Source organism: Manis pentadactyla, chromosome 8, assembly GCF_030020395.1.
Source record: "Manis pentadactyla isolate mManPen7 chromosome 8, mManPen7.hap1, whole genome shotgun sequence".
NCBI classification, from domain to species: Eukaryota; Metazoa; Chordata; class Mammalia; order Pholidota; family Manidae; genus Manis; species Manis pentadactyla.
In genome coordinates this window covers 65,416,754-65,440,451 of record NC_080026.1, presented here as the reverse complement: position 1 = coordinate 65,440,451, position 23,698 = coordinate 65,416,754, and the positions used below count along the sequence as shown (strand labels likewise).

Below are 23,698 nucleotides of genomic sequence, written 5' to 3'. Positions count from 1 at the left end.
TAGACCCACACACTGCCATGCTGGTTTCAAGGGAGGCCAAAAAAGTGAGTATTTGATCTTTACAGTCTTATAGTGAGAGGTGAGCAAGGGAGAGACATCATAAATGGCTGTCCTTTGTCACAGCATTCTTATTCCCATTTTACAGATGAGGAAACTAAGGCCCAAAGAGCCTTAAGAAAGAAGAAGAGAGAAATTGGATAGTGATTGTTACCATGTAGTGTGTATTTGGACAGTGTATTTGGCTTTCTTCTTTTCATGCAGGTGTACAAGCCCCTCCTTGAGGCTTAGGCATGGATATGTGATTTATTTTGGCCAATGAAATATGAGTGGAAGTCATATGCGTCATTTTCTAGTTTTAAGAGTTGGTGTATATAATGGGGTATGTGGTGGGGACTTGATAATGGGGGAATCTAGTAACCACAATGTTGCCCATGTAATTGTATATTAATGATACCAAAAATAAAAAAGAGTTGGTGTATAATTCCCCATCTTCTTTCCCATCAATATGGTTACTGTAAAAGCATGTGGTGACAAAACCCATGTGTTCTCCCTTATTCTCAGGCCATGTCATAGGGTAGACTGACTTCTCCTTAACTCCAGAGCTAGTCTTGATCCAGAGCTGACCATCCAGAGCATCACATTCCTTAGGCTACAGTGATGAATTAAGAGCTGGGCAGTGACTCATATTAGTTTGCTATCACTCAGACCTAGAATTTTGGGAGAACTGGTAGGAGTGATAACAACAATAATAGCTAATCCAATAACTTGTCATTGTTCTCAGCTCCTTCAACTCTTTCCCATGGACTTATCACTGTGAGGATATAATCCAGGAGGTGCTAAGGGCCAACTGTGTGGCCCTCTTCTTTTAGAGATGAAGAGGCCAAGTTCTAATGAAGTCACTTAACCTGTGGCTCCAGCCAGACCTGAATTGGACTCTTGATTTACAAGAACCAAAGAAAAATCCTTGCGGCACTTCAGGCAATTTGATTTGGGTTTCAGCCTCTTGAAGTCAAAAGAGCACTGGCTAATATAATGTCTGTGTAGACATACAAGACACATCGGTTGTGGTACCTGCCATACCCACAGCCCTAGCAGGGGGAACAGCCAGTAAGTGGACCTGATTTAGACCATGTGACCATTGGATGGGAGAGGGCACCTAATCTGAGCACTGAATCCATCAGCTGGCCAGCACCTGTGAGCTTTCTTCTGACATTAAAGATGACCTGTGTCTATCAGATTCCTCTTGTTTGAACTGGGAGTTGGGACAATGACAGGAATGAGTCAGTTAGCTGCAAGAGAGGAAGAGAGAAAGGTGCATTAAAAGATGCCACCAGGAGGAGCTGGGGCCTTGGTGATTTAAGGTATCCAAGCAGCAGAAATTCTGTGTCAGTAGAGGGCTCTGATTGATAGAAAGAGCAAACAGAGGAAAGTCAGGAGGGAGATGGTGCTCCTAGCTCTAGGAAGATAAGCCTGGATCTGTCTTGCTTGTTCCTGAGGACTTTCTGGTTCTGGTTCAAATCCACACTCATCCTTATAATAAACACATTTTTCCCCAAGCGAGTTTCAGGTGGTCTCTGATTTACCTTCTAAGACTGGACTTGGGCATCTGCCTTCCCTGTTGCCTCAATAACACTCTCAGGCTTGACTGAAGACTGTCACTGAGGCCACTTTTGGCAAGGATGGAAATTTAACCCAATCTAGTTCAAACGAAAAGGATGTTTATTGGCTTCCTTAGTTGAAAGTCAAGGGGTGAGACCAGTCTTACCCTTAACTGGATTTAAGATTCAGATGATGTACTTGGAACTTTGCTTCTGTCCACATCCTCCCTCTGTCACCCTCTGTGCTGGCTCCAGGATCAGGCTTTGGGTAAGATGGTGGATACAGTCCCCAAATCCCTTTAAGGAAAAAAGTGAATTTTCTTCTCAGGGCTCCCAGAGAAATTCTTTATTGCATGTCATTGGCTCTAAGAGGGACACATGCTTATCTTGAACAATCTCTGTGGCCCAGGAAATGTGATCAAGTGATCTAATCACTTGCTCCTCTGAGACCCACCCAAAGCACATGGGTGTAGAGTAGAGGAGAGGGTGAGTAATTTTTAGAATATAGGTTGAACTGTTGGAAGAAAGAGTTCAAGTAAGATCAACTAAAGCAAGACAGAAGTTTCTCTCTGTCAACTAGTTGCTCTTTCTATCAACTAGTGCCCTCTACTGTCACAGAATTTCTGCTGCTTGAATACCTTAAATCACCAAGGCCCCAGCTCCTCCTGGTGGCATCTCTTAATGCACCTTTCTCATTTCCTCTCTTGCAGCTAGCTGCCTCATTTCTCTCACCTGTCTACACGTAAGCAGCCTGGGCGCCAGGTTTGTTCCCTATCTTTTGCTTTACTATCCCTAAGTATTGTGTATTTGTGTGGTTTGAGATGTTTCACGACCTCTACCATCCAGCAGTAGAAACAGGAAAGAGAAAAGAGGGAGGCTCACTATTTCTGGTTAGATGCAATACCTCTCCCCATTTCAGTTCTACTGCTCAGTTCTTTGCCAAACATAGCTTCCAGGAAGAAAAGCAAATGTGGCCTTTTTTTCCCCTGGATTCCCATATCCCTAAATAAAAAGTAGGGATTCTTTAAACACAGGAGATCATGACCATTAGGGGACAACTAGCAGTCTCAGTCCCAGTCTGTCCCTTTAGCCAACCAAATGTCTGTGCTTCCCTTTCTTCCAAAGCTATGAATGCCCTCTCCCTGGGGCAGACAACATGAAAGTTCCGTCCAGTGTCTACACCCAGCTCCCAGCCTAAGATTTGGGCACTGATAGCCTGCAGTGTTGGGTCTGCATGAGAGTCTTCATGGTATGGTGCCCTGTAAACTCATATACAAGCTATCTGCCTCATCATGCCCAGCACCCAACAGTCAGTAAGAATAGGATAACACAGTAGGAACTCCCATCCAGAAGATGGTAAAATGGGAACCCACTGCAGCCACTGGTTGGCCACTGACATCAAATCCTAGTGGGCAGAAATTGTGAAGATTTCCAAGGGGTGGAACAAATTTCCTGGCAGCAGTCCTCTCTCTTCGGACACATTCCCTTTTTGCTTAGCTTAACCAGAGTTGTTTCCTGTTGCTTGAAATCAAGGAATCCTACCACAAGATATAGCATATTAAAAAAACAAACCAGAAAACAAAACAAAACAAAATCTCTCCTGACCTCACATCCCTTTCCAAAGGATACCTTTCTTTCTGCTCGCCTTTATGGCCACACCTAAAGGAGGTGCTGCACACTGTCTCAGTTTCTTCCCACTAACTCATCCCTCAATCCACACCAGTGGCTTCTGCCTCCATCCCTCATTGCAACTGCTTGTTCTGAGTGCCCTGTGTCACAGCAATGCCCCAGTTGCCCTCTTTCCTTTCTGGCAGCTCCTTCTCAGTCCTTTGCCACTTGGTTACTCACATCCAGGTCCTAGGCCATCTTATGAACACTCTCCCTGGAAACCTAACCCATTCCTGTGACTTCAGGGACCCTGAGCCCATGATGCCAAGACCTCCCAGGAAACTGGTCCTGCATGTGCAGCTGGCCTCTCCATTGGCATCTTGTCCATTGCAGTGTGCCCCACTGACCTCCTGAGTGCACCACACTTGCTCCTCTTCAGTCAATGTTCTGAGTCTCAAGAAATGGCACTTGGCCCATGCGTTCCTAACCTCCCAGGAAACTGGTCCTGCATGTGCAGCTGGCCTCTCCATTGGCATCTTGTCCATTGCAGTGTGCCCCACTGACCTCCTGAGTGCACCACACTTGCTCCTCTTCAGTCAGTGTTCTGAGTCTCAAGAAATGGCACTTGGCCCATGCGTTCCTAAGCCAGAGCCTCCTTTCTCTATCAAAGCAATCAGCAAACCCCACTGCTACCATGCAGTCCTGGCTTGTATCTCCAGAACCTGACATAGGAGTAGCTCAATAAATATTTGATCAAATGACTAATAGCAGCAAGAACATTCTACAAAACCCTTGCACAAGCCCCATCGTTCTCACGGCCCTGTGAGGTGAGTACAATTATTGTCATTCTGTAGATGAAGAAACCGATGCTCACACTGAGGACGAGTCTTGCTTGTGTGTGTGATCACAGAGCAAATGAGTATCTGGGGAAGCTGGGATTGCAATGCAGGTCTGTCCCCATCTTGGGCTTGCTCTGGTTAGCTACCACAGCCAGGGAAGCTTCCTGCAGGCCACACTTGGAAGAAGACCAGCTGGTCAAGGGGCCAAGGCCATGTTAATGCTCAGAGACCCTGGAGGCAGGTGCTGCAGGCATCCAGCGTGGCAAACATCTGCTGACACCCAGCTCCACTCAGGCCTCCCTGGAACACTTGATGTGGGGTCCTCAGACAGCTCTAATATGATCAGGGAGCAGGAGGCCCCAGGTTTGAGTCCTGGATCTGGCAGCGAATGTCAGTGTAACCCTATATAGCTCATCCCTTCGGGGAGCTCAAGTGACTTCCCTAAAAAGGGAATATGAGAATGATTCTGCGATGTGGAAGGATGATCCCTAATACCTGGGCAGGAGCAGGAGTGAGTGGTGGCCTCAGTCAACAAAGCTCTCATTTGCTCTTTTTGAGCAGGATTGCCCTCCCAGACTGTGTGTGGTAGGGTGGCCAGGGCCTAGGGTCTCCACTTGGATACCCCTGTTGGCCCCAGGTGCTCATTCCCGCTAGGACAGCCATCTACCAGACTCTGGAAGAGTCTTCTAAGACCCCACTAAAAAGGGGTACTTAGGGCAGTCTTTCTGAGCAGAACCCTACCCATTCCACCAATGACAAGGCCCCAGCTGACGCTGTAACTGTCCATGAGGAGAGGGGCAGAGGAGGTAGCTTCCAGCCAGGCCCTGATCAGCATGATCTCAGGTGTGTGGGGAGGGAACATGAAGGCAGGAGTGCCTGTGTTAAAAGCCAGGTGGGAAGTGTTAAAGGTAAGACCTGCAGGGCCATGTGCTGTGCAGGATGCATTGGTATCTGTGGTCTCTGCTTCATGAGACAATCTGATAATGGGCAGTTCAGAGCTACAGACAGGATTACTAAGGCTGGGAGGGGACCCACATGCACAGAATGCACCAGGGGGTGGGGTGGGGGTGGCTGGGTGCTAGGTCTAAGCCACACCCACTGCACAGTGCTACACACCCCTCCTTTGGGCTAGGTAGCGGGCTGGGGGCTTTGAGGTAGTTTCTTGGTGCATGTTCCTGCCTTCAGCCTTGCTCAGAGGGCTGGGGTGGGGGTTGGGGTGGGAAAGCTTTTTGCAAATCTTCTCCTGATGCTCCAGGCCACATGCAGGGCTGAGAGAAGCTGGAGAGGTGAGGTGGAGGCCTGAGATTTTCCTAAACTGGAGAAGAAGCAGAGATGATGGCACTGGCTCCCAGGACACTGGACTGAAGGGGTACAAACCCATCAGCAAAGAGCTGGGCAAGCAAATCAGGGTTTCCTAGAACTGATATCAATGGACTAGGATTGACACTGGGACCCAATTTTCAGAGACTGGGGCTTAGAGGTAGGACAAGCTCCTCTTACCTCGTGGTCCTGGATGGGTGGCAGGAACCCCATGAGGGCATTAGGGATAGGCTGTAGGCCTGGGATGGCAGCCGCCTGTGGCTCGTTCTGTGAGTCGCGCTGGCCAGCGGCTGCTGGAGGTCTGGGGATGCTGAGGGAAGAGAGTGCTCAGGCCCCCAGCGAGATGCGCGGGACCTGGCTGTCCCTGGGCTGGGACAGGCTGGGCGGGGAGGGAGCCAGGGAGGGCGTTTGGGGGTGGCTGGGAGCGGCGCGAAGGAGTGCAGGGCTTGGGTGAGGTCGACTCAACCTTGCACACCCATTGCGCACGCCAGCTGTTCGGGTCCGTGGGGACAGGCTGGTGATTGAACGCCTGGAGTTGGGTCGGGTTGAGGGGTAAAGGTGGAGCTTGGACGTGGCCGCGGAAAGGGAAGGGAGAATACAGGCCTTGGGGGCAGGGTTAGGAATGCAAATCTGGGGACAGAATCTAGGAGGCTGGGGTCGTGGGGGACCTGGCGCAGGGCTCTGGGGACAAGGCCAGGAGCGTGGAGGGCTCGTGGAGGCGGAGCTCAGAGGACCAGGGTCGGTCTTGGAGTCCGCGAGAGTGGGGCTGAGGGGATGGGACTGTGGGATCCCGTGTTCGGAGAATGCAGGTCCGCAGGCTCGGGGCTAGGAGGCACCGAGGGTGGGCCCTAAAGCAGTGGGGTCTGGACGGCCGGTCGAGGCCAGAGACTTGTGAAGGGCGGGGCTGGGATTACGAGGACCTGGGAGTAGAGCCGTGTGGGAGAGGGTGTCAGGGGGAGCTGTAGACCCGGGTGCGGGGTGCGGTGCTGGACGGGAACAGGGACCGAGGGAGCGGGGCTGTGAGGAAGTGGACTTGGGGGCTGGGTCGGGGCGTGGAGGGTTGCGGGGTTTGGGGGGTTGCCAAGCCCAAGCCCACAAGATTGAGGGGGAGGGTAAGGCTGGGAAGATGAGTGCCTTGGGGTTTCGTTGGGCAGGCCTGTGAAACAGGGTATCACGGTGCGAGCGAGGCCGAAAAGACGGGACAGCAGGGACAAGCCGTGAGGCGGGTCGGGGAGGAGGACTGGGCTAGTGGGGCCGAACGGGAGCAGGGAGGCCGGGGGCTGCGGGCTGCCGGGCGATCCCCGGAGCCGCCGGGCGGTGGAGGCGGGGCCGGGCCGCGGGGTGAGGGGGGTGGGGGGCGGGGCGCGGGGGCGGGTCCAGGTGAGCGGGCTGCCCGGCCGCCGCCCCCTCCGCCCCTCCTCCCCGACTCCCCGGCCGCCCCTCGGCACCTCCCAGCGCTGGCTCCGCAGGCCGGGCGGACGGCGGGCGACGTCTCGGGCCCAGGCCAGGTCCGGCCCGGCTCCATCTTGGTCCACTGCGCCGGGCACCTGTGGCGGCAGCAGGAGCAGCGCTTCGGCCGGCCTGCGCGGCCCGGGCGGGCGAGAGGGTGAGAGGCCCGGCTCTGTGCGCGCCCGTGGGCGCTGGGGGGCAGGGTGGGGGGTTGGGCCGCGCCTCCCCGTACGGCGCCGCACAGCCCCACCTTCACCCCCCTCCGCTCTCAGCCCCTCGGCATCCCGGCCCCCGCCCAGGGCCCAGGGGCCGCCTCCCGCCTCCCATCTCTCCTCTCGTTGCCTATCCCGTCCCCTCTTCCAGGTCTCCTCTGCCCGTCCTCTTGGTTTTCGACTCTGCTCAGGACCCCGGCCCGTCTGCCTCCACCCCTGCGTCGGTCGCCTCTTCCCCTCCCATTCCTCCTTCTCTTCCCACCCCACCGCCCTCCTGCCCTCCATCCCAGCCCCTTGGCCCCATAGCTCTGCCTTCCTTCAGTCACTGCCTTCGTGCGGGGAAGGTTTGCAGCCTAGTTTTGGGGATCGTGGGCTCTGTGCGGCCGCGACCCGGAGGAGCGGGCAGGGGACAGTGTATGGTTGTGGTGTGTCAGCCTTTGGCCCCTTAGCCAGAGGCGGCCTGCGCGTGGTGTGCAGAGCGCAGCTGTGCAGTTGCTGTTTCCTGCAGGCTCAAACAACAAATGGGCCTGTGTGTGTGCCTCTGGTGTGTCCATGGGTGGCGTGGGCGCTGGTGAGCATGCAGGTAGGGACACACCAGTCACTGGGCTGATTCTGGTTTGGGGCGGCTGGGCCTGGAGGCTTACCTTCTCCGTACAAGTGCCTTCGGGTAAGTGGCCAGTCCCCCTCAGGGGATGAAGCTCGGGCTGGTGGGACCCTGGGCCTTTCTCTGGTGAGTAGAGCTGGGTCCTTTGGGTCTCTGCCCCACATTACCCCAGAACCCTTTCCTGGCACAGCCTGTGACCTGGGTATCTTTCGCCTGCTCTGTGATGGGCCGCTTTTGCCCCCTGCGAACACTGTCTCTCAGTAGTTCAGGGATGCTCCCTACCATATTGCCCAACTTTGGCTCTGAGCAGTCCTATCAGACCACCTTCTGGAGGTCGCCACACCCCCACTATGCATGAGAAATTTGTGTGGTCCCTGAGGGGTAAGGTCCATATTTTGACATTTGGGCATCCCCCCTGACTACCTGGGTTTGCTTTTCTTGTTTTGGTTCTGCTGGAAGCAAAAGTCATCATCCAAATGCCTGTCCATTAATAGGAGGAGACTTCCACGGATGCCGCAAGTGTGATCTGAGATGGGGCCTGCGTGCAGTGCTCTTGGTAGTCCCCTGACATACCCCAAAGGCCTGAACTCCTCTGCCAGGGTTACATGGTGGGAGATGAAATCTCTAACTGCCTCTTTGCTTGGGTTGCCTGGAAGTTTCTGCAGAACTAGGATCTTTTACTTGAAATGACATTGGTTGATTGCTGTTTGTAAGGCTGGTTTATCCTCCCCTTATGGCAGGCAGACTGAGGCAGCAGGAGAGTTCTGCACCGGCTATAGGGCATGGGCCACATTGAAGCTTTTGCATCAAATGAGGCAGGAGAGAGAACATTAAGTGGTCATCCAAAGAACACTAGGGGTCTTGGATACTTCTATATGCCTCTCCTTTATCTTGTGCTAAAACATCTTTCCAGGGGCTCTTCAGGGTGAAACTGGAGCCCTTCCCATGGCTTTTAAGGCAAGTGGGCATGCCACGTGGAGATTTTAAAATGCAGACTCCAAACTTGTGTGTGTGTCCACATGTGTGTACCTGTGTTCATGCATGTATGAGCATTGCATGTATATCCTTCCAAATTAAGGTTTAAAATAGACTGGGACACTTAGTGTGGTGATAGACACATTGGGACACTAGTGGTGATTAGGTCCTAGGATGGGTAAAGGTAGGAAGGATAGGGAAGCAAGACTAGACTAACTTACGGGGTGTCTCAATGGCATCTAAAGGGCCCTTCTGTCCCAGTACTAGTCTCTGTGACACCTTTAGCACAAGTCATTCCTGAGGGGAGGAAGAAAGGAAGGATTATTATTATTAACAATCACTATCCGATCGTCCACATCGCCATCATGTTTAGTTTTCACAATGCTGCAGGGAGGGGATTACTTCCATTTTGCACTGGGGAAATGGAAGCTCAAAGAGGTTGGGTATCCACCTGAGCACACATGCGCTGGAAGGGGAAGAGCCAGGGTTGGAAACTGCCCCCTTGCCCTACCTGCTCACCTGTGGCTACAAAGCTCCTTGGTTGGCTCCCATCACTCCCTGGGAGACCCCTCTTCTTGCCAATAGTGGGCAGGGGAACCTGCCCCACACACATAGCCCCATAACCTCAGTGGTTTCCCTGACAGCCCTTCCCTCCCTGAGGGCTGGGAAGGCCAGGCTATAGGAGAAATACTCTGCTGGGGTTCAGCTGGGGTTTCTTTCACATTTCTGAGCGTCTCCAGGGCTCAACTATGTCACCTGAGTAGCAGACATACATATACACCTCCCCACCCACTGGGGGCTTTGTGATCACTGCTCTCTCTGGTTGATGCCTAGCCCTGAGCACTGGGCAGCCATCTGGTGAAGCAGGCACAGTGGGATCCTTGTCCCTGATGGCTTCTCACTAGCTGTTGGTGGAGTTTGAGGGCACCCACCCTCATTGCACCTATTTCTTCATGGGGGCCAGGACCTGGCTTGTTCTTTATGGCCCTGCTCCATAGGAGGGTCTGGGGAAGTGGAGCTCAGCCAGAGGCTGTGTAGGCTGTCCAGATAGAGCTTTCTTGGTGTTCTTGACTCCAGGCTGCCTAAGAAGCTGCTAAGAAGCAGGCGGGGTGGGATGGGGGTCCAGGCTTTGTTCCCATTCATTCACTGTTCCACTGGCATGTCGGGGGCACCACCGTGAGTGCCAGATGTTGTGTTGGGTGCTGGGCTCCCATTGAGTCAGGGCAACAGATAAGTAAAAAGATAATGACAGCAGCAGGTGATAGCTTCTAGGATGGAAGTCTTCACAGTGCTCGAAGGGAGCACAGAGAACCTCAGACACTCCTGGGTTTGTTCCTGGCTTAGCCACTCACTAGCTGTGTGCCCTTGGGCAAATCACCAAACCTTTCTGAGCTTTGGCCTCCTCATCTGTAGAATGGGGATGATGATGTATCTCAAGAGCTTGCTCTGACAATTAAATGAGATAGTGCATGGGAAGGATGTGGTACATACCTGGCACATAGTGGGTGATTGGGCACTGGAAGCTGTCATCATCATCATCATCATCGTGTCATTACTGGCTTTGCTGCCCTTCTCTATTTATGCATCTATCTCCGGGGATGGCAGCTCCTTGAGGGCAGGGCCTGGGCCTTAGTCCTCTCTTGACTACTCCTTCTCCTAATTGTTAGGGACCAGCCTGGCATCTGCTTTGGCCCCAAGAAGCAGCCAGGATGGGACACTCCTGCCCAGGCTGGGGCTGTGTCTAGAGCTGCACAGCTCAGCATGGTAGTCATGAAACCCATGTGGTCATATACATTTAAATTACTTAAATTTAAGTGAAATGAGAAACTGAGTTTCTCAGTTGTACTAGCCACTGACCTGTTAAGTGCTCAGTAGCCAAACGTGGCCAGGGGCCTATCATACTGGACACTGCAGGGTAGCATGTCTCCTTCATCACAGGAAGCTGGGCTGAACTGGACTCCAAAGCAGGCTGTGAGTTCTCAGTGGCCGGCAGTTCCAGAAACACCCTCATTCTTGGCTCCACCAGTCACCAGCCATCTCCTGAGAGCTGGGACGGCAAGACATTTGTAGTTATACAGAAGCTGAGCTCCTGAGAACTCTTCCCACAGTCCCTTGTGGGTGGCCTTGCTCACTTGCCTGGGGTGGCTGGTTTCCCGGCAGTTCTCTCAGCCCGGGGGGTGGGAGGGCAGGACGGGGATTGCCCAAATGGCAGCGGTTGCCTCTTTCCCCACCCTGCTTCTCCAGCTGGTCCTGCCTGGCAGGGAGTCCCAGAGTAATATTCTTAATTTACAGCTTTGGCCAGGGCCAGGCTGGCCCAGATGCCCTGACCCCACTCCATCCCTCTCGGTCCCTGCCCAGCCCCAGCTTGCTGCTCCCCTCAGGTGCTCTGAACACATGGCCTCCCACCTCTTGTTCACCCTGTTTCTCTCCCTAGGCACCTTCTCCCTTCTGTTCCCAGGCTTGCCTTCCATGGCTGGTCCTCCAGGAATCCTTTTCTGATCCATCATGCAGAGTGAGCTGTCCTGCCTTGGAAATCCCTCCCTCAGACCCTGTTTTTGGTGTTCAGCACTCTCCTCTGTGGGTTCTCTTTGCTCCTTCTCTGGGTCAGGCATATGGCAGACATTCTGTGAGTGCCAGCTGCTTATCAGGTCAGTGCTGGGTGCTGGATGGACACAGGTGAACAGGCTACAGGCCTGCTTTGACAGCTTTAGGTTGGTGAGAGTCCCATAATTGGGCTGGCTGATCCACCCAGGACAGACAGTACTCAGCCAGAGATGGAGCCAGCTTGGTTCAGGAAAGCTTTCCCAGGAGGAGATGCTCAGGTTGAAGGGGCCAGTGCTGACTCTAGGCTGTGGATGGGTCAGTGGGCAGGTCCAGAAGCATCTGTGTGGCTGGAGGAAGGGACAGGAATGACATGGGGGTAGAGGGTAAAGAGGGGGCAGGTAAGGAGAGTGACAAGAGGGAGGTTAACCTTTATGGAGGGTGTGTCTTATTGGTGGTATTGGACCCCATTCCTAGGGCACAGCGAGATCTAAATGAGTTCCATGTCACCCAGGTCCAGAGTTTGGCATGCTGCAGGTGCTCGGGAGAGGGCTGTGGAATGAATGAACAAATGCCCAGTGATTCCTATGTGTAAAGGTCTGATGTGTTGGGCCTCTTCCTAAGCCTGGAGCCAGAGGTGGACATCACCTTTCCCCCTTCACAAGATTGGGTCCCAGAGATGTGGCAGCTCAGCCAGGCTAGGCCAGCGAGGATGGGGAAGGTGGCATGGAAAAACCCAGGGCAGTTCTCAGTGTGTTGCTTGCTCAGCCCACAGATTCTCTTTGAGCCCCCACTCTGTACCAGGGAGGCCCCATGCAGACCAAGCTGGACACCAACGGTGCTGGGAGGGACCAGGCTAGTATTCGCCAGTCAAGCTTTACTGGTTATTAAAATATTGCAATACTCCTGTGCTGATTGACTAGGAGGTGTTATCTCAAAGCCTCCGCCCCCAGGACTGCCGTCCCACCCCAAGGCCCCAGCAGACATGGCCTCTCCCCTGGATTCACGCCCCACCCCATGTCCCTGCCCAGCCCACCATAACCCAGCAGTAAAGGCTCAACAGCTGACATGTGTATCATGGGTGGTGATCTTGGTTTGAAGTGTCTGGTGTCCTGCCATTGTTTTATTTATGGCTGTGATCAGTCGGGCAGGCCAGGACTGGACAACCCCTCCAGTGTGCTCAGCCCCGTGTGTGCCCACAGCCGAGTCCAGCAGAGGGGCTACCACCCAACTCAGCTTACCTTCCTCCCTCTTTCTCTCTCCTGCAGGCAGCCATGAGCACCAGCCGCCCTGAGGTGGGTGCCCAGGTACCCCGGAGCCCCTGCCCACAGCCCCCGTGCCGGAGCTCGTCCAGCCTGCTGGGTCAAGGCCGGGGGCAGAGGCCAGAGCTCTGCAAGAGTGCCAGCAGCCCTGGATGGAAGGCCCAGCCAGGTGAGGCTAGTACCTGTCCACCAGGCCCGAAGGAGGAAGGGCACCCAGCTGAGAACACGGAGCAGGCATGGGCCTCCCGCACCCCCCCACAGCCTGGTGTCATGGGCCACTGGCACAGCAGCACAGTGGACAGTGTGTCTACTGTGGGCGGTGGCGATCTGTGTCACCTGCGGATTCCCAGTGCTGCTGCCATGCAGAGGAGCCACTCAGACCTAGTCCGCAGCACCCAGACCCGGGGTCACAGCGGTGCTCAAAAGGCCAGCCTCAGCTGCTCAGCACTTGGCAGCTCTGTCCACAGGGCTCGGCTGCAGCCTGGCACTACTTCTAGCCAGGGAGGCTGGGCCTCTGCAGGCCGGGAAAGGGACCTGACCCCAGAGGATGGGACTTTGAACTCATCCTGGACACAAGGAGAGAGTCAGGTGTGGGTACCGCCACTGGACCTGGGAGACACAGCCAGCCACAGCAGCAGCTCTCAGGCTGGGCCCAGAGCCCCTGGGCTGCCAGCCACCACCTTCTGCCACGCTCAGCCCCCAGCAGCTCTCCTCTGCAGAATGAGGGAGGTGGGGGTTGATGGCTGCTGCCACTCCCTGCCTGCCCCAGGGATCCTGACCTTTCCCAAACTAATGGCATCAATGAGTGAGTCCAGGCTGCAGCCTCAGCATGGGGTGAAGTTCCACTGTCAATTGTCTGCGGGGCTTCCTGGGCACTCCCCCTGCTGTGCCCATCCTTGGGCTCCCACTAGGTTAGCCACAGAGCCTGGTGCCAGGACTAAGGATGTGTGGACTATGACCTCTGTCGGTGACTTGGTGCCCGTGGTGACATCCCCTCTGTCAGCCCAGGATGCTGGTGTGCAGGCAGCCCCCATGGCAGTCTGCAAGGCTGTGTCTACCAGCCCACCCCTGGAAGCCCCTGTGGCTCTGCATACATTCCCAGAGGTAACTCTGGGGTCCAGCCTGGAGGAGGCAGCATCCCCTGTGCGGGATGTGCGATGGGATGCTGAGGGCATGACATGGGAGGTTTATGGAGCTGCGGTAGACCCTGAGGTGCTTGGCATAGCCATCCAGAAGCACCTGGAGATGCAGTTTGAGCAGATGCAGCAGGCACCCACCAGCGAGGAGAGCCTTTCTGCCCAGGGCCGGAGGCGGCCGCTGCGAGCTGTCATACAGTCCCTGCGGTGCCCCAGCTGCTGCAGTTGTTCCAGCGAAGCTCCTGAGTGAGGAGCTGCAGCCCTTGGCACTATCCTGGGCCCATGGACTTGGCTGCAGGCCAGGGACAGTGGGGTCCCCGTGCTTCTTGGACCCATCTGCAGCCGTGGACATCTCTGCTGTCAGGTGCCAGCAGACCACAGGACTGGAGCCTGGGCGCTTCCTGCTTTTCACAGCTGAGCTGGTTTTTAAGGGCTTGATCCCCAGGAGCCACATCTCTGCTCATCTGGGCTCTGAACTTTTGGGACAAAGTTTCAGCACTGTTCTTAAGGGAGATCCTGATTTTTCTGTAAAAATACTCAACCTTTTGTTTAGTGTCTTCTCAGAACTCTGCTGATTTCCCCTAAGACACTTGGTGGCTTTATTTTAAAGCAACACTGAGATATAATGGATTTCTGATGTGAAAGGTGGGCCCAAGTGACAGGGACAGGTCTTTAGGGAAGGGGACTGACATTGTTGAAGGCCTCCTGTGTGCCACATGCTATGCTCGTCATCTAACCTTGTGGAGTCTTCACCTCTTCACCCCATTTTACCGGTGAAATCACAGACCTTTGGCAAGGCTGTGGCTGACATGCTCCAGGTCAGACAGCTTGATGTGGTGGCCAAGATACAAAGCCAAGGCTGGCCGAAGCCTGGGGTGTTTCCCTACAGCACATGGCTGTTCAGTGCAGTGCAGTCATGAACAAGACAAATTATTGAGCCCATATTCTCTGTCAGGTTCTGTGGATTCCTTGGGGAATGAGACAGAGGCTGCCGGGGCCCTGGCTGAGCTCATGGTGGGTGGGGCACACACCAGTACCAGCATTACTGAAGGGCAGCAGGTGCTCTCAGAACCAGCCTACCTTGCAGCCCTTAGTGTCAGGGACTGGCCTCAGAATGGGGCCCACGTATGTTGCAGTGACTGAAATTGCACCATTGTTACTTCGTTCTTTTGGCTTAAGGATTTATGCCCAGCTGGTGCTGTTCTTTGAAGGAGGGAAGGCAAGAATAGACAGGAAAAGGGAAGGAGCCTGGGATGGGACCTCCCACCTGGTACCAAATGGCCAGAGCTGTGAGGCTGTGGAGAGCAATGAGGCCTGTGGGCTTATTTGCCCAGTCCTGCCTATGTGACCTAATGTGGGCCAGGTCGGGGGGGTCGGGACCATGGGAGTTGGGGAGCCCAGGACACTGGGCTGATTTCATTGCCCAAAGATCTCTCAAGACTTGTGGAGGATGGGAATGGCCTATGTCCTTGTTCTAGGGCTTTCTGTTGAAGATTCTAAGCTCCTGGGACAAAATCTGCCAGCCCACCTTTGTGAGGGGGCTAGAAGGTTAGTGTCCTGCCAGGGTAACCCAGCATGGGAGGGACTTAGGGCCCCTGTGCAGCTATGCTCACAACCTGGCCCTGTTCCTGGTGCCTTGTCTGCACCTAGGAGTCCAGGACCTGACAGCTGGCTTACCTTTCCCTGCCCCCATAGACCCAGTACTCATTGAGGTGGAAATGACTCATGCAACAATGGGATAATTTTTAAAGCAGAAGAGGCATTCTAATAGGCCCAAGGAACCAGGTGAGAAAGGCATGTTACAGATCAGAATGCCTCCCAGGCCCCAGGATGGCATTTTCTTACCCAAAAATGTGCATTTCTTTTCCTGCTCCTTGCAAGGCCCTGCTTAAAAATGACACTGAATCAGAACTGCTTCTGAGGGCAGGGCTGGGCAGTGGGGGTTGATATAGTGGGCAGGAGGGGACTTGGCCATGTCCCCCTTTTGAAATGTGATCAAGCAGGTTTTCATACAGTTGTGGGGTGCTGGGCACCATGCAGCCTGTGTCCTGTCTGTCCCTCTGTGTGTGGCACAGGGCAGACATTGCATTCTGGGGAGTGACACCTGGGTACCAGGTTGTATGCTTGGCCCTGCACAGGAGCTCTAGCTGTTGGGACCTGTGCAGAGGAGTGGTGAAAGTGGGGCTGGCCCCTTCACACAAGGCCACAGCTGAGCAAGGTCTTGAAGACACAGTGTGGCTGGACAGGTGGGCAGAAAGAACAGCCTACTCAGAGGCTTGGAGTGTGTGCTGTGCCCCTCGCCAGCCTGCCATGAGTCACCGTGGTATGGGCTGTGTTGGGGTGCTTGGGCTGGGAGGCTTGCAAGGGTGTTCCCATTGTGAGGATCCTGGTGTGACTGAGGAAAAGGAGTTAAGGGGAGCAGCAGAAGGGGTGGTGGGATCAGATTTCATTTTAGGAATATTCCTTTGGCTACCGTTGGAGAGATTAGTGTGGAAAATGTGGGAGGCAGGAGCTCAGGGGGACATGGGTTGGGGAGCCATGGAAGCATCAGAGGGAAGTAGAGTGGGTAGTGGGGGGCTGGGCACACACACTCACACACACAGTTGTGTGGCAGATTCAGAAAAGAGTAATTCCAGGAGACTGAGGTTTCCAGTTTGTGCAAAAGGAGAGGAGGCCACCACTCTGGACAAGGGGAGGCAGGAAGCAGGTTCAGAAGAGGTGGGTGAGGGATCATGTGTCACAGGGTTTGGCTGGGTCCAGTGATATCCTTCATGAAGAGACTTTCTCTGTCATACACAAATTGTCGTGAGTTCATCCTCTGGCCCATGTGTGCCAGTCTGTGCCACCTCCAAGATGCAGCTGGAGTGCCAGGGTGGCAGGCTGGGCTGGGCCCTGAATGGGCAGGGCTAGCTGAGCTGCCCACCCAGCTCACTGTGACACTTCTGTTTGCAGGGTGGGGCTGGAGTTCAGCCTGGCCTGTGTGTGCTCTGGGGCCCTTGGCCCCACTAGTCAGGCTGCACAGCCTGGGCTGATGGTCTCCCTGGAGAGAATGCAACTTAATTTCTGAATTCACCTAGAGACTGAGCCCCTCACCATTCCTTGCTGTGGTCTCTTCCTGGCCAGGCCTGACTGCCAGTGGTTTAAGGTCCCAGGACATGGCCTCCAGCTTGGTTTACAGATCTCCTCCCCTCAGACTCCAGATTTCTGACCAGAGTTCCTGGGCCCCTTCAGGCTCTATTCTTGGAGGTGGTTGATTTCACTGTTTATTTTGTTTTGAATTCAAAATAGACTAAGGAGACCAGAGCCTTGCCAGGGAAGGTGGTTGATCTGGCTGATCTTGTTGGTTTTGTCCTGGTAAATTCTGTCCTTTTCCAGAATCCACCCTAGATTCCTAGAGCTCCATGCCCAGGCAGGAATTCCCCCCCCCCCTCTGCCAGTGACTCCTCCCTTCTGGCCACCAGCTCTCTTTCCTGGCAGCCTTCCTGGCCCCCAGCAGTTGAAGCCTGGCTTTCTGGAGGCTGCCACCTCTGGGCCTGGCTGGGACTCAGTGCACATTCTTGTCCAAGCTCCAGGCGCCACCACCCTCACAGGGAATTACTAGTCCATCCTGGGGAAGAAGCAGTTCCTGCCAGAGAGTAGCCTACTGCTGGCCTGAGGTCACCATGCAGGGGAGGGTGGAAAAGCAGAGAATGGCCCTGTCACTGTGATGTCAACTCCTGTGCCAGCTGGATTGAGTCTCTGTCCCCTAGAAGTGCTGGATTCTTATTTCACAAGGGCCACTGAGTCCTTCCCAGTGTAGGTCCTGACACTTAGGACATTGTTGGAGGCACCATAGCTTAGTAGTCTAAAACTTGAGTTTGAATCCTGAATCTATAGCTGTGAGATCTTGGTCATGTTACTAACGTTGCTGATCCTCAACTTCCTCAGCTGTATGTGAGGGTCATGAAGGTGAGGAGCAGGATGCTCACCACAGGTGGTCTGTAGCACCTTCTTCATTAAGCCTTTCTCAGGTCTGCTTTGAAGCTGGATAGACGTCTCCCTGATGGATTTGGAGAACTCGGGGTTAGTTCTGTTGTGGTGGTTACATAGGGATAATAAACCAGAAAAAACATGTCAGAAAAGTTGATGTTTATTTAAGAAAACCAAACAAAATCAAAGTTGCATTGGCCTATAGGATTGGTGATGGACAGGCGGGTTCTGACTTTCTTGTTCCAAGTTGGGTAAGTAACACCACCTTTGCTCACTTGCAGTAACTCCATGACTCATGCCTTGTTTCTCCTTCTCCCCTTCCAAGCCCAACCCAAGATGGCTCAGCAAGGAGGCCTGCTCCCTGGCAAACGTGCTCCCAAATGGATGCCCAGAAATTCATTGTTAATGTTCCAACTTTGTAGGAGAGAGTGTGAGAATTGTAGAACTATGGCAGTCTACATCTGGGGCTCAGGGTGGGTGGATGTGTCCCACTTTAAGGTGTGTACTCTTTACCCAGTTGTCCTGGCCTAGAACATTCCATTTCTGAACCTTTCCTGAGAGAAGACATAGGGTGCTTTCCCAGCATCTTATGAATGAGGCCGTGGGAGTGCAGAGCCTGTGACTGTCTGACCAGGACCAAGGCCAGACCTGCAGCCCCTGCACTCACTACTGTTGCTGTTCCTTCTCCCCCAGCCTTAATTCTTCTCTTCAATCTCAGCTTCCCCTTCTCCTTTCTCATGTCCTCTCTGCCCTCCGGAACCTGTGTCTCCCCACTGTCCCATTGTCCTTGCCCCTGTTTCCTTCCCTGATGCCAAGGGTCAGCCTTGCCATACCCCTCCCACTTGGTCTCTGTGTGGTCTGTGCCGTTTCTCCCCCAGCCATAGCTGCATCTGGGCCTTGGCATTCCTGATTTGCATGAATCTGGGTCCTTCCTTCCCACCTCTCCTTTCTCATTTGGACAAAAACAAAAACGTTTGAGCTTAACAAAGAGCTTCTGAGCATTTCCCTAGAGAAGGTGGCTTTCGTGGGCAGCCTGGGATTGCTTTGTCAGGTTTTCATCACTTTTTTTTGCCAAAAAGAAGAGAAATGAGATGTCAATGGTCCTGCTGGTGAGTGGCATGACTTTGGTGAGGCTGGAAGGGTGCCCCATCAGTTCTCAGTTTTGGCGGCCCTTACTGAGGCGTGGTTGGCTGGCTCACCTGCAGAGCACACTGGGTGGACAGTGCTCATTGGCTGGCTTTAGGTAGACCGTCTCCTCTTTCATGTTTTCACCATCTTCTTGCTTGACTTATAATTAGGCTGGAGTATGGCCTGGGCTTCAGTGGGAGTGCACCAAGCTGTCCCATCTCCGTGCCTCTCTCCTGCGTGGGACTGGGATTATGTCTAGGAGTCAGGGCTGAGAGGAGACTTCTGTCTTTGGCACCAAGTAGACACCTGAGAAAGTGCCCCCTGAGAAGGTGTGAGCAAGGCCTGAGTAGGGAGTCTCTGCTCGGGCTGGCATTTTCCATGGCTCACCAAGGATCTAGGGGTGCTGGATCCCCACTAGGGAGGGGTGGAAGTGTCCCCTCACCCTCGCTCACTGAGCCCCTCACCTGTAGCCTGCGTCGCCCTCCCTCCATTCACTTCTCAGTTTCGGCAGTCAAGGGCTGGGAGGGTGGTGGCCAAAGGTGCCATTTGGTATGCAAGCTTTGTAAGCCCAACCTGTGTCTCTTGAGGATGACTTTCTGATTTGATTTTCTTTCCCTTCAGAGTTGTGGGAATTCACAGAGGGGAAAGGGTTTCTTGAGAAGATTCCAGCCCTTGAGCTGCCCATTCCCCCGATACAATCCCCTGGGCATGGCTCCCAGCTTCGTCCATGGTCACACCACTGGGCTGGGAACGAGAGAGGAACCTGCAGGGCTATGGTCCCAGGGGGACTGGGACACACACAGAGCTGGGCACTACTGGGTGCTCTGGCAACACTACCTGAGCCTTGCTGAACGGCAAGACAGCCAGGAGGGAAGTTGGATCCTGACTTTATTTGGGTTTCTGATATTTTATCATTTGTTTTTTGCATTAATTTTGATTTTAAAATATTCATGAAAACATAATTTTGCTTGCTGAGCCTTTTTCCATCCTTCAGATTTTCTCCTAGCTCCCCGCCTGGCCACCTCCTCTCCCCGGCCTTGGGTCCCCTCGGTCCCTTCGGTTATGGAATCGCGGCCGGGAGCGAAGAGGCCGCAGCCCCCTTTCCTCCTGCAGCCTCACACCCTCACCGCTGGCGGATGCTGGACAGCGCGGGGGAGCAGAGGGCCCTCGGCGGCTGCGGCTGCGGCTGCTCCGTCCTCCTGGTGCCTGGACTCAGCGGCAGTCCCAGGAGCCCGGAGGAGCCCGGGCGCCCTCTAGCGGCCGCGGAGTCGCGGTCCAGAGGCACCGGGCAGGGAGGGGCGCGCAGGTCGCAAGCCCCTGACCTTGTCCCGACCCGGAGCGGACTCGAGAGACCTCCCGCCAGTCCTGCCCAGGGATGGGCGGTGCGGGGAGGTGGAGGAACGGCTGTCACTGCCAGGTCCAGGCCCCGCGCCTTCCTCTCTCCTCCGCCCCTCCTACGGATGCTCCAGACCAAGAAGCACAGCAAGTCGTAAGATTCCAGAGAAGAGGATAGAGATGGAGATGGTGGAGTCCAGGTGGGGGCGCGCTTGGTGCGTGTGGGTATTGGTTTGCCTTTGGGTTTAAATTTACCTAGAGCCTCTAAATGTGCTTGGTGGTCCCACTCCAAGAGGGTGCTCTTCATGGGCCATGGGGAAAGCAGGTGTAGACAGCCAGGACTGTGCCTCTCCTCACAGGGGACTGACCCTGTCTGGCAGAGGGAGTATGGGGGGCATTGGGGTGAGGCGGTCTGAGCTAGAGCTCACTGTCAAGGGACCGGGGTCTAAAGTTCACAGCTGTGGCAGCTGATTCTGAGGGTCATGTTCCTTGTCATTAATTGTCTCACTGGCTCCATCTGGTGCCCAAGGCCAGGTGGGCATGCCAGGGCTGATGGTAGCCAAGAGAGAGGTTGAATGGAGAGCCTATTCCTTATAGCAAGTCAGACAGAAGGACCCGGGAGCTGAAGTATGGTTGAAGGTGTGTGTGGGACTGAAAGAGAGTAGAACCTGCCTAGTGGTAGGCTCCTCTTCTTCAGTGGGGGGAGAGGGAGCAGTTGTGTCCAGAAGAAGAGCTTTTTTCTCATTTTCATACCCACAAGGCCTCTCTAAGCTGGTATCTCCCTTAGGGCATTTTTGTCTGCAAGTAATTGTATTATGAACCTGATATTATCTAAACAATTAGGATGTTTAATTTCTCACTTGATTCTTAATTTCACTTAAGAATTTACTGGGCCACTGTTCTAGATATATGGCTCAATGAAGACATCAAGGATCCAGGTTTTTCCATAATTCTGCTGCTCTGCCATCTTTAGGGTGTTCATGAGGGCTGTCCTCATGGTTACAAAATGGCTGCTATACCTCCAGACGTCATGCTGTCATAGGAAAGAAGAAACCAAAAAACTGGCTGAATAGGTTATTAGTACAGACAATTAACTGATTAAAAAAAAGCATCAGCTTTTCATTGCCTGCAGATTAGTGAAGGCAATGATAATACTGGCTGCCACATTCTGACCCTAAATGAATGGCAGAAGCAGTGATGATGTTTTGCGTACATTATTTTCTTTATTTCTCACAATTAGTCCTATTTTATAATGACAATTGAGGTTCAGAGAGGTCAAGTAACTTTCCCTGTTTCACAGCCTGGCAACAAAGGAGCTGGAATTTAAACTCCAGTCTCTGTGAACTTAGGCCTGCTTTTTGTTTATCTTTTTAAAAATGAAAGGAATACTTATTTATGATAAGAATTTCAAACAGTGCAGAACTGGGCTTTTGTTTTTAACATTGTACATGTTCATGATAAGAATTTCAAATAGTGTAAAGTGTACAGTAAAGATCTGTCTTCCCCCTCTTTGCATTCCCACCAGTTACCACTGTAATTCCAATGGGTCCTCCAGGAAATTTCCTCTGTAATCACAACCTCAGATTTCTAAATATTTTATACCAATGAGATCAACTTGGATACTATTCTGTGCCTATTTAAAAAAGTGAATGTATCTTATATATAATATTGCCATATTATATTCTACTTCCTCCTTTCTTGTGGATATATTGTATTGCATAGAATATGTTTTTTTAAAATTAAACCAGTCCTCTTCTGCTGACCTTTATGCTATTTCCCATATTTTTTTGCTATTATAAAAACCATGTAAAAATAAATATCCCTGTATGTATAATTTTGTGTACATATGTGAGGATATCTATAGGATAAAGTTTTCATTAGAGGGTATGATCAAAATGTCTGTGGATATTGCAAAATTGTTCTCCACAAAGATTGCACCAATAATACATGAAAATACTTATTTTCTTATACCCCTGACAAATCTGAGCATTATGAAACTTTTATATTTTGGCTAACTTGATAAGTAAAATTATCTAATGGTAATTTTGATATGTCATTCCTTTACTGTAAGTATTGTTGTGTTCAGCCAGACTGCCTGAGAGTTTCTGTTTGGTACTCTCAAGCTGTGTGGTGTTGGGCAAATTGCTGAACCTGTCTGCACCTCAGTTTCTTCATCTGTAAAATGAGGATAATAATCATACTTGCTTATTAGTTGGATTTCAGGTTTTAATGGCATCATACATGTAAAGTGCTAATAGAGTTCCTAGCTCAAAATAAGGGCTAAGTAAATGTTTCCAATTATTATTATCTATTTATTGACAGTTTGAATCTGTTTGTGATTTGCCTGTTCCATTTTCCATTTCCATTGAATTCTTGATTTGTCAGAACTCTTTGTATATTAATAACATATGCTCCTTTTACAATTTATGTTACAAGTATTTTTGTTTGTTGTTTTACATCTTAATAGACTTTATTTTTAGAGCAGTTTTAGGTAACTTGAGAGAAGGTGCAGGTATTTTCCATAACCTCCTTGCCCCAACACATGGATAGCCTCCTTCATTACCAATGCCTCCCATCAGAGTCACATATTTGTTACAATTGGTGAACATACATTGACACATCATAATCACCCTGTTATATAGTTGGAGTCATATAGTATGTAGCCTTTTCAGATGGGCTTCTTTCACTTATTAATGTTCTTATAAGTTTCCTCCAGAGTCTTTTCATGGCTTGATAGATCATTTATGTGCTGAATAATATTCCACTGTCTAGATGTACTACAGTTTATCCATTCACCCACTGAAGGACATCTTGCTTGCTTCCAAGTTTTGGCAATTATGAATAAAGCTCCTATAAACATCCATGCACAGGTTTCTTCATGGGCATAAGTTTTCAACTAAGAAGAATGATTGCTAGATCATATGGTAAGTGTATGGTTAAACTGTCAACCTGTCTATCAAAGTGGCTGCACTTTGTATTCTTATCGGCATGTAAGAGTTCCTGTTTCTCCAGCATTTGATATTGTCAGCTGAATGGGGAGAGGCTTGGGGAGGCTCACCAACTGGTGTGAGACAGCACAGCTAGGTGCTGACACAGCCACATTGAAAGCAGGGTCTGCTGACTCTACAGTCCTGACCCTTCCCGCCCTGCCTGACCCATTAGAGTATGTAGTGATGAGGAGTGACAGCATGAAATGTTAGTGCCTGAGGTGACCCCACCATTCTTCATTCCCCACCTCTAGACCATCTTGACCTCTTATTCTTTCTCTTCTATTCTTTCATCTCAGTGAAAGAATAGAAAGGGGCAAGGCAGAGGGCACAGTGAGAACCTGTTTGTTCAAAGGGGTTTCTCCATACCTGGGAACTGAGTCAGCTGCCAAGCGGAGGGACATGCAAGGCTAGATGAGACTTTTTGAAGTATAATTTAAGAGTCTCTGCTTCCAGCAAAAGGTTTACTATAAAACAGCTTGCCCAAAAAAGCAGAGTCTGTTTGTCCTTCCTTACCCCTGGCCCAAGGGTTTGCTTTTGCTTTCTCTACTCAAATCCTTTAGATGTAAACTATTAAATGCAATCCTTCCCAGCCCTTGGCTTCCCAATATGCTTTTGCAGGCAGACTGGCATGGGAGCTGAGCTGGGTTTTTCAATGCAAATTACTGTGTGGCTCAGCAGACACACACGCATGCACACTCACACATGCACACATACACACACTGATATTTTTTG

At 52.3% G+C, this 23,698-nt stretch overlaps 2 protein-coding genes across 7 annotated transcripts in view; both read left to right on the top strand.

Annotated features, from left to right (window-relative positions):
* The first annotated feature begins 5,828 nt into the window (after positions 1–5,828).
* On the top strand, positions 5,829–14,098 carry GPRIN2 (G protein regulated inducer of neurite outgrowth 2). Of its 5 annotated transcripts, none has more exons than XM_057505828.1 (2): positions 5,829–5,917; positions 12,415–14,098. In XM_057505828.1, the coding sequence occupies exon 2, from the start codon at positions 12,421–12,423 to the stop codon at positions 13,792–13,794; it is 1,374 nt and encodes a 457-aa protein (XP_057361811.1). In that variant the 5' UTR covers positions 5,829–5,917; positions 12,415–12,420; the 3' UTR covers positions 13,795–14,098. The 5 variants fall into 5 exon arrangements, with proteins under 5 accessions (XP_057361811.1, XP_057361812.1, XP_057361813.1 ...); XM_057505829.1 differs by having other exon boundaries at positions 5,849–5,882; XM_057505830.1 differs by lacking the exon at positions 5,829–5,917 and adding an exon at positions 6,036–6,103.
* Positions 14,099–14,250: 152 nt separating this feature from the next.
* The window catches only part of LOC118932811 (neuropeptide Y receptor type 4-2-like), a 36,231-nt gene continuing 26,783 nt past the window's right edge, over positions 14,251–23,698 (top strand). The window contains exon 1 of one of the 2 annotated variants that reach the window (XM_036926569.2): positions 14,251–20,176. The gene's annotated coding sequence lies outside the window, so the exon portion shown is untranslated. Of the gene's footprint in view, positions 20,192–23,698 lie in introns of both variants that reach the window. The other variant, XM_036926568.2, reaches the window with a different exon arrangement.

Bases quoted from the DNA above. Each gene is read 5' to 3' on its own strand.
- GPRIN2 (XM_057505828.1), top strand. From the start codon at position 12,421: ATGAGCACCAGCCGCCCTGAGGTGGGTGCCCAGGTACCCCGGAGCCCC.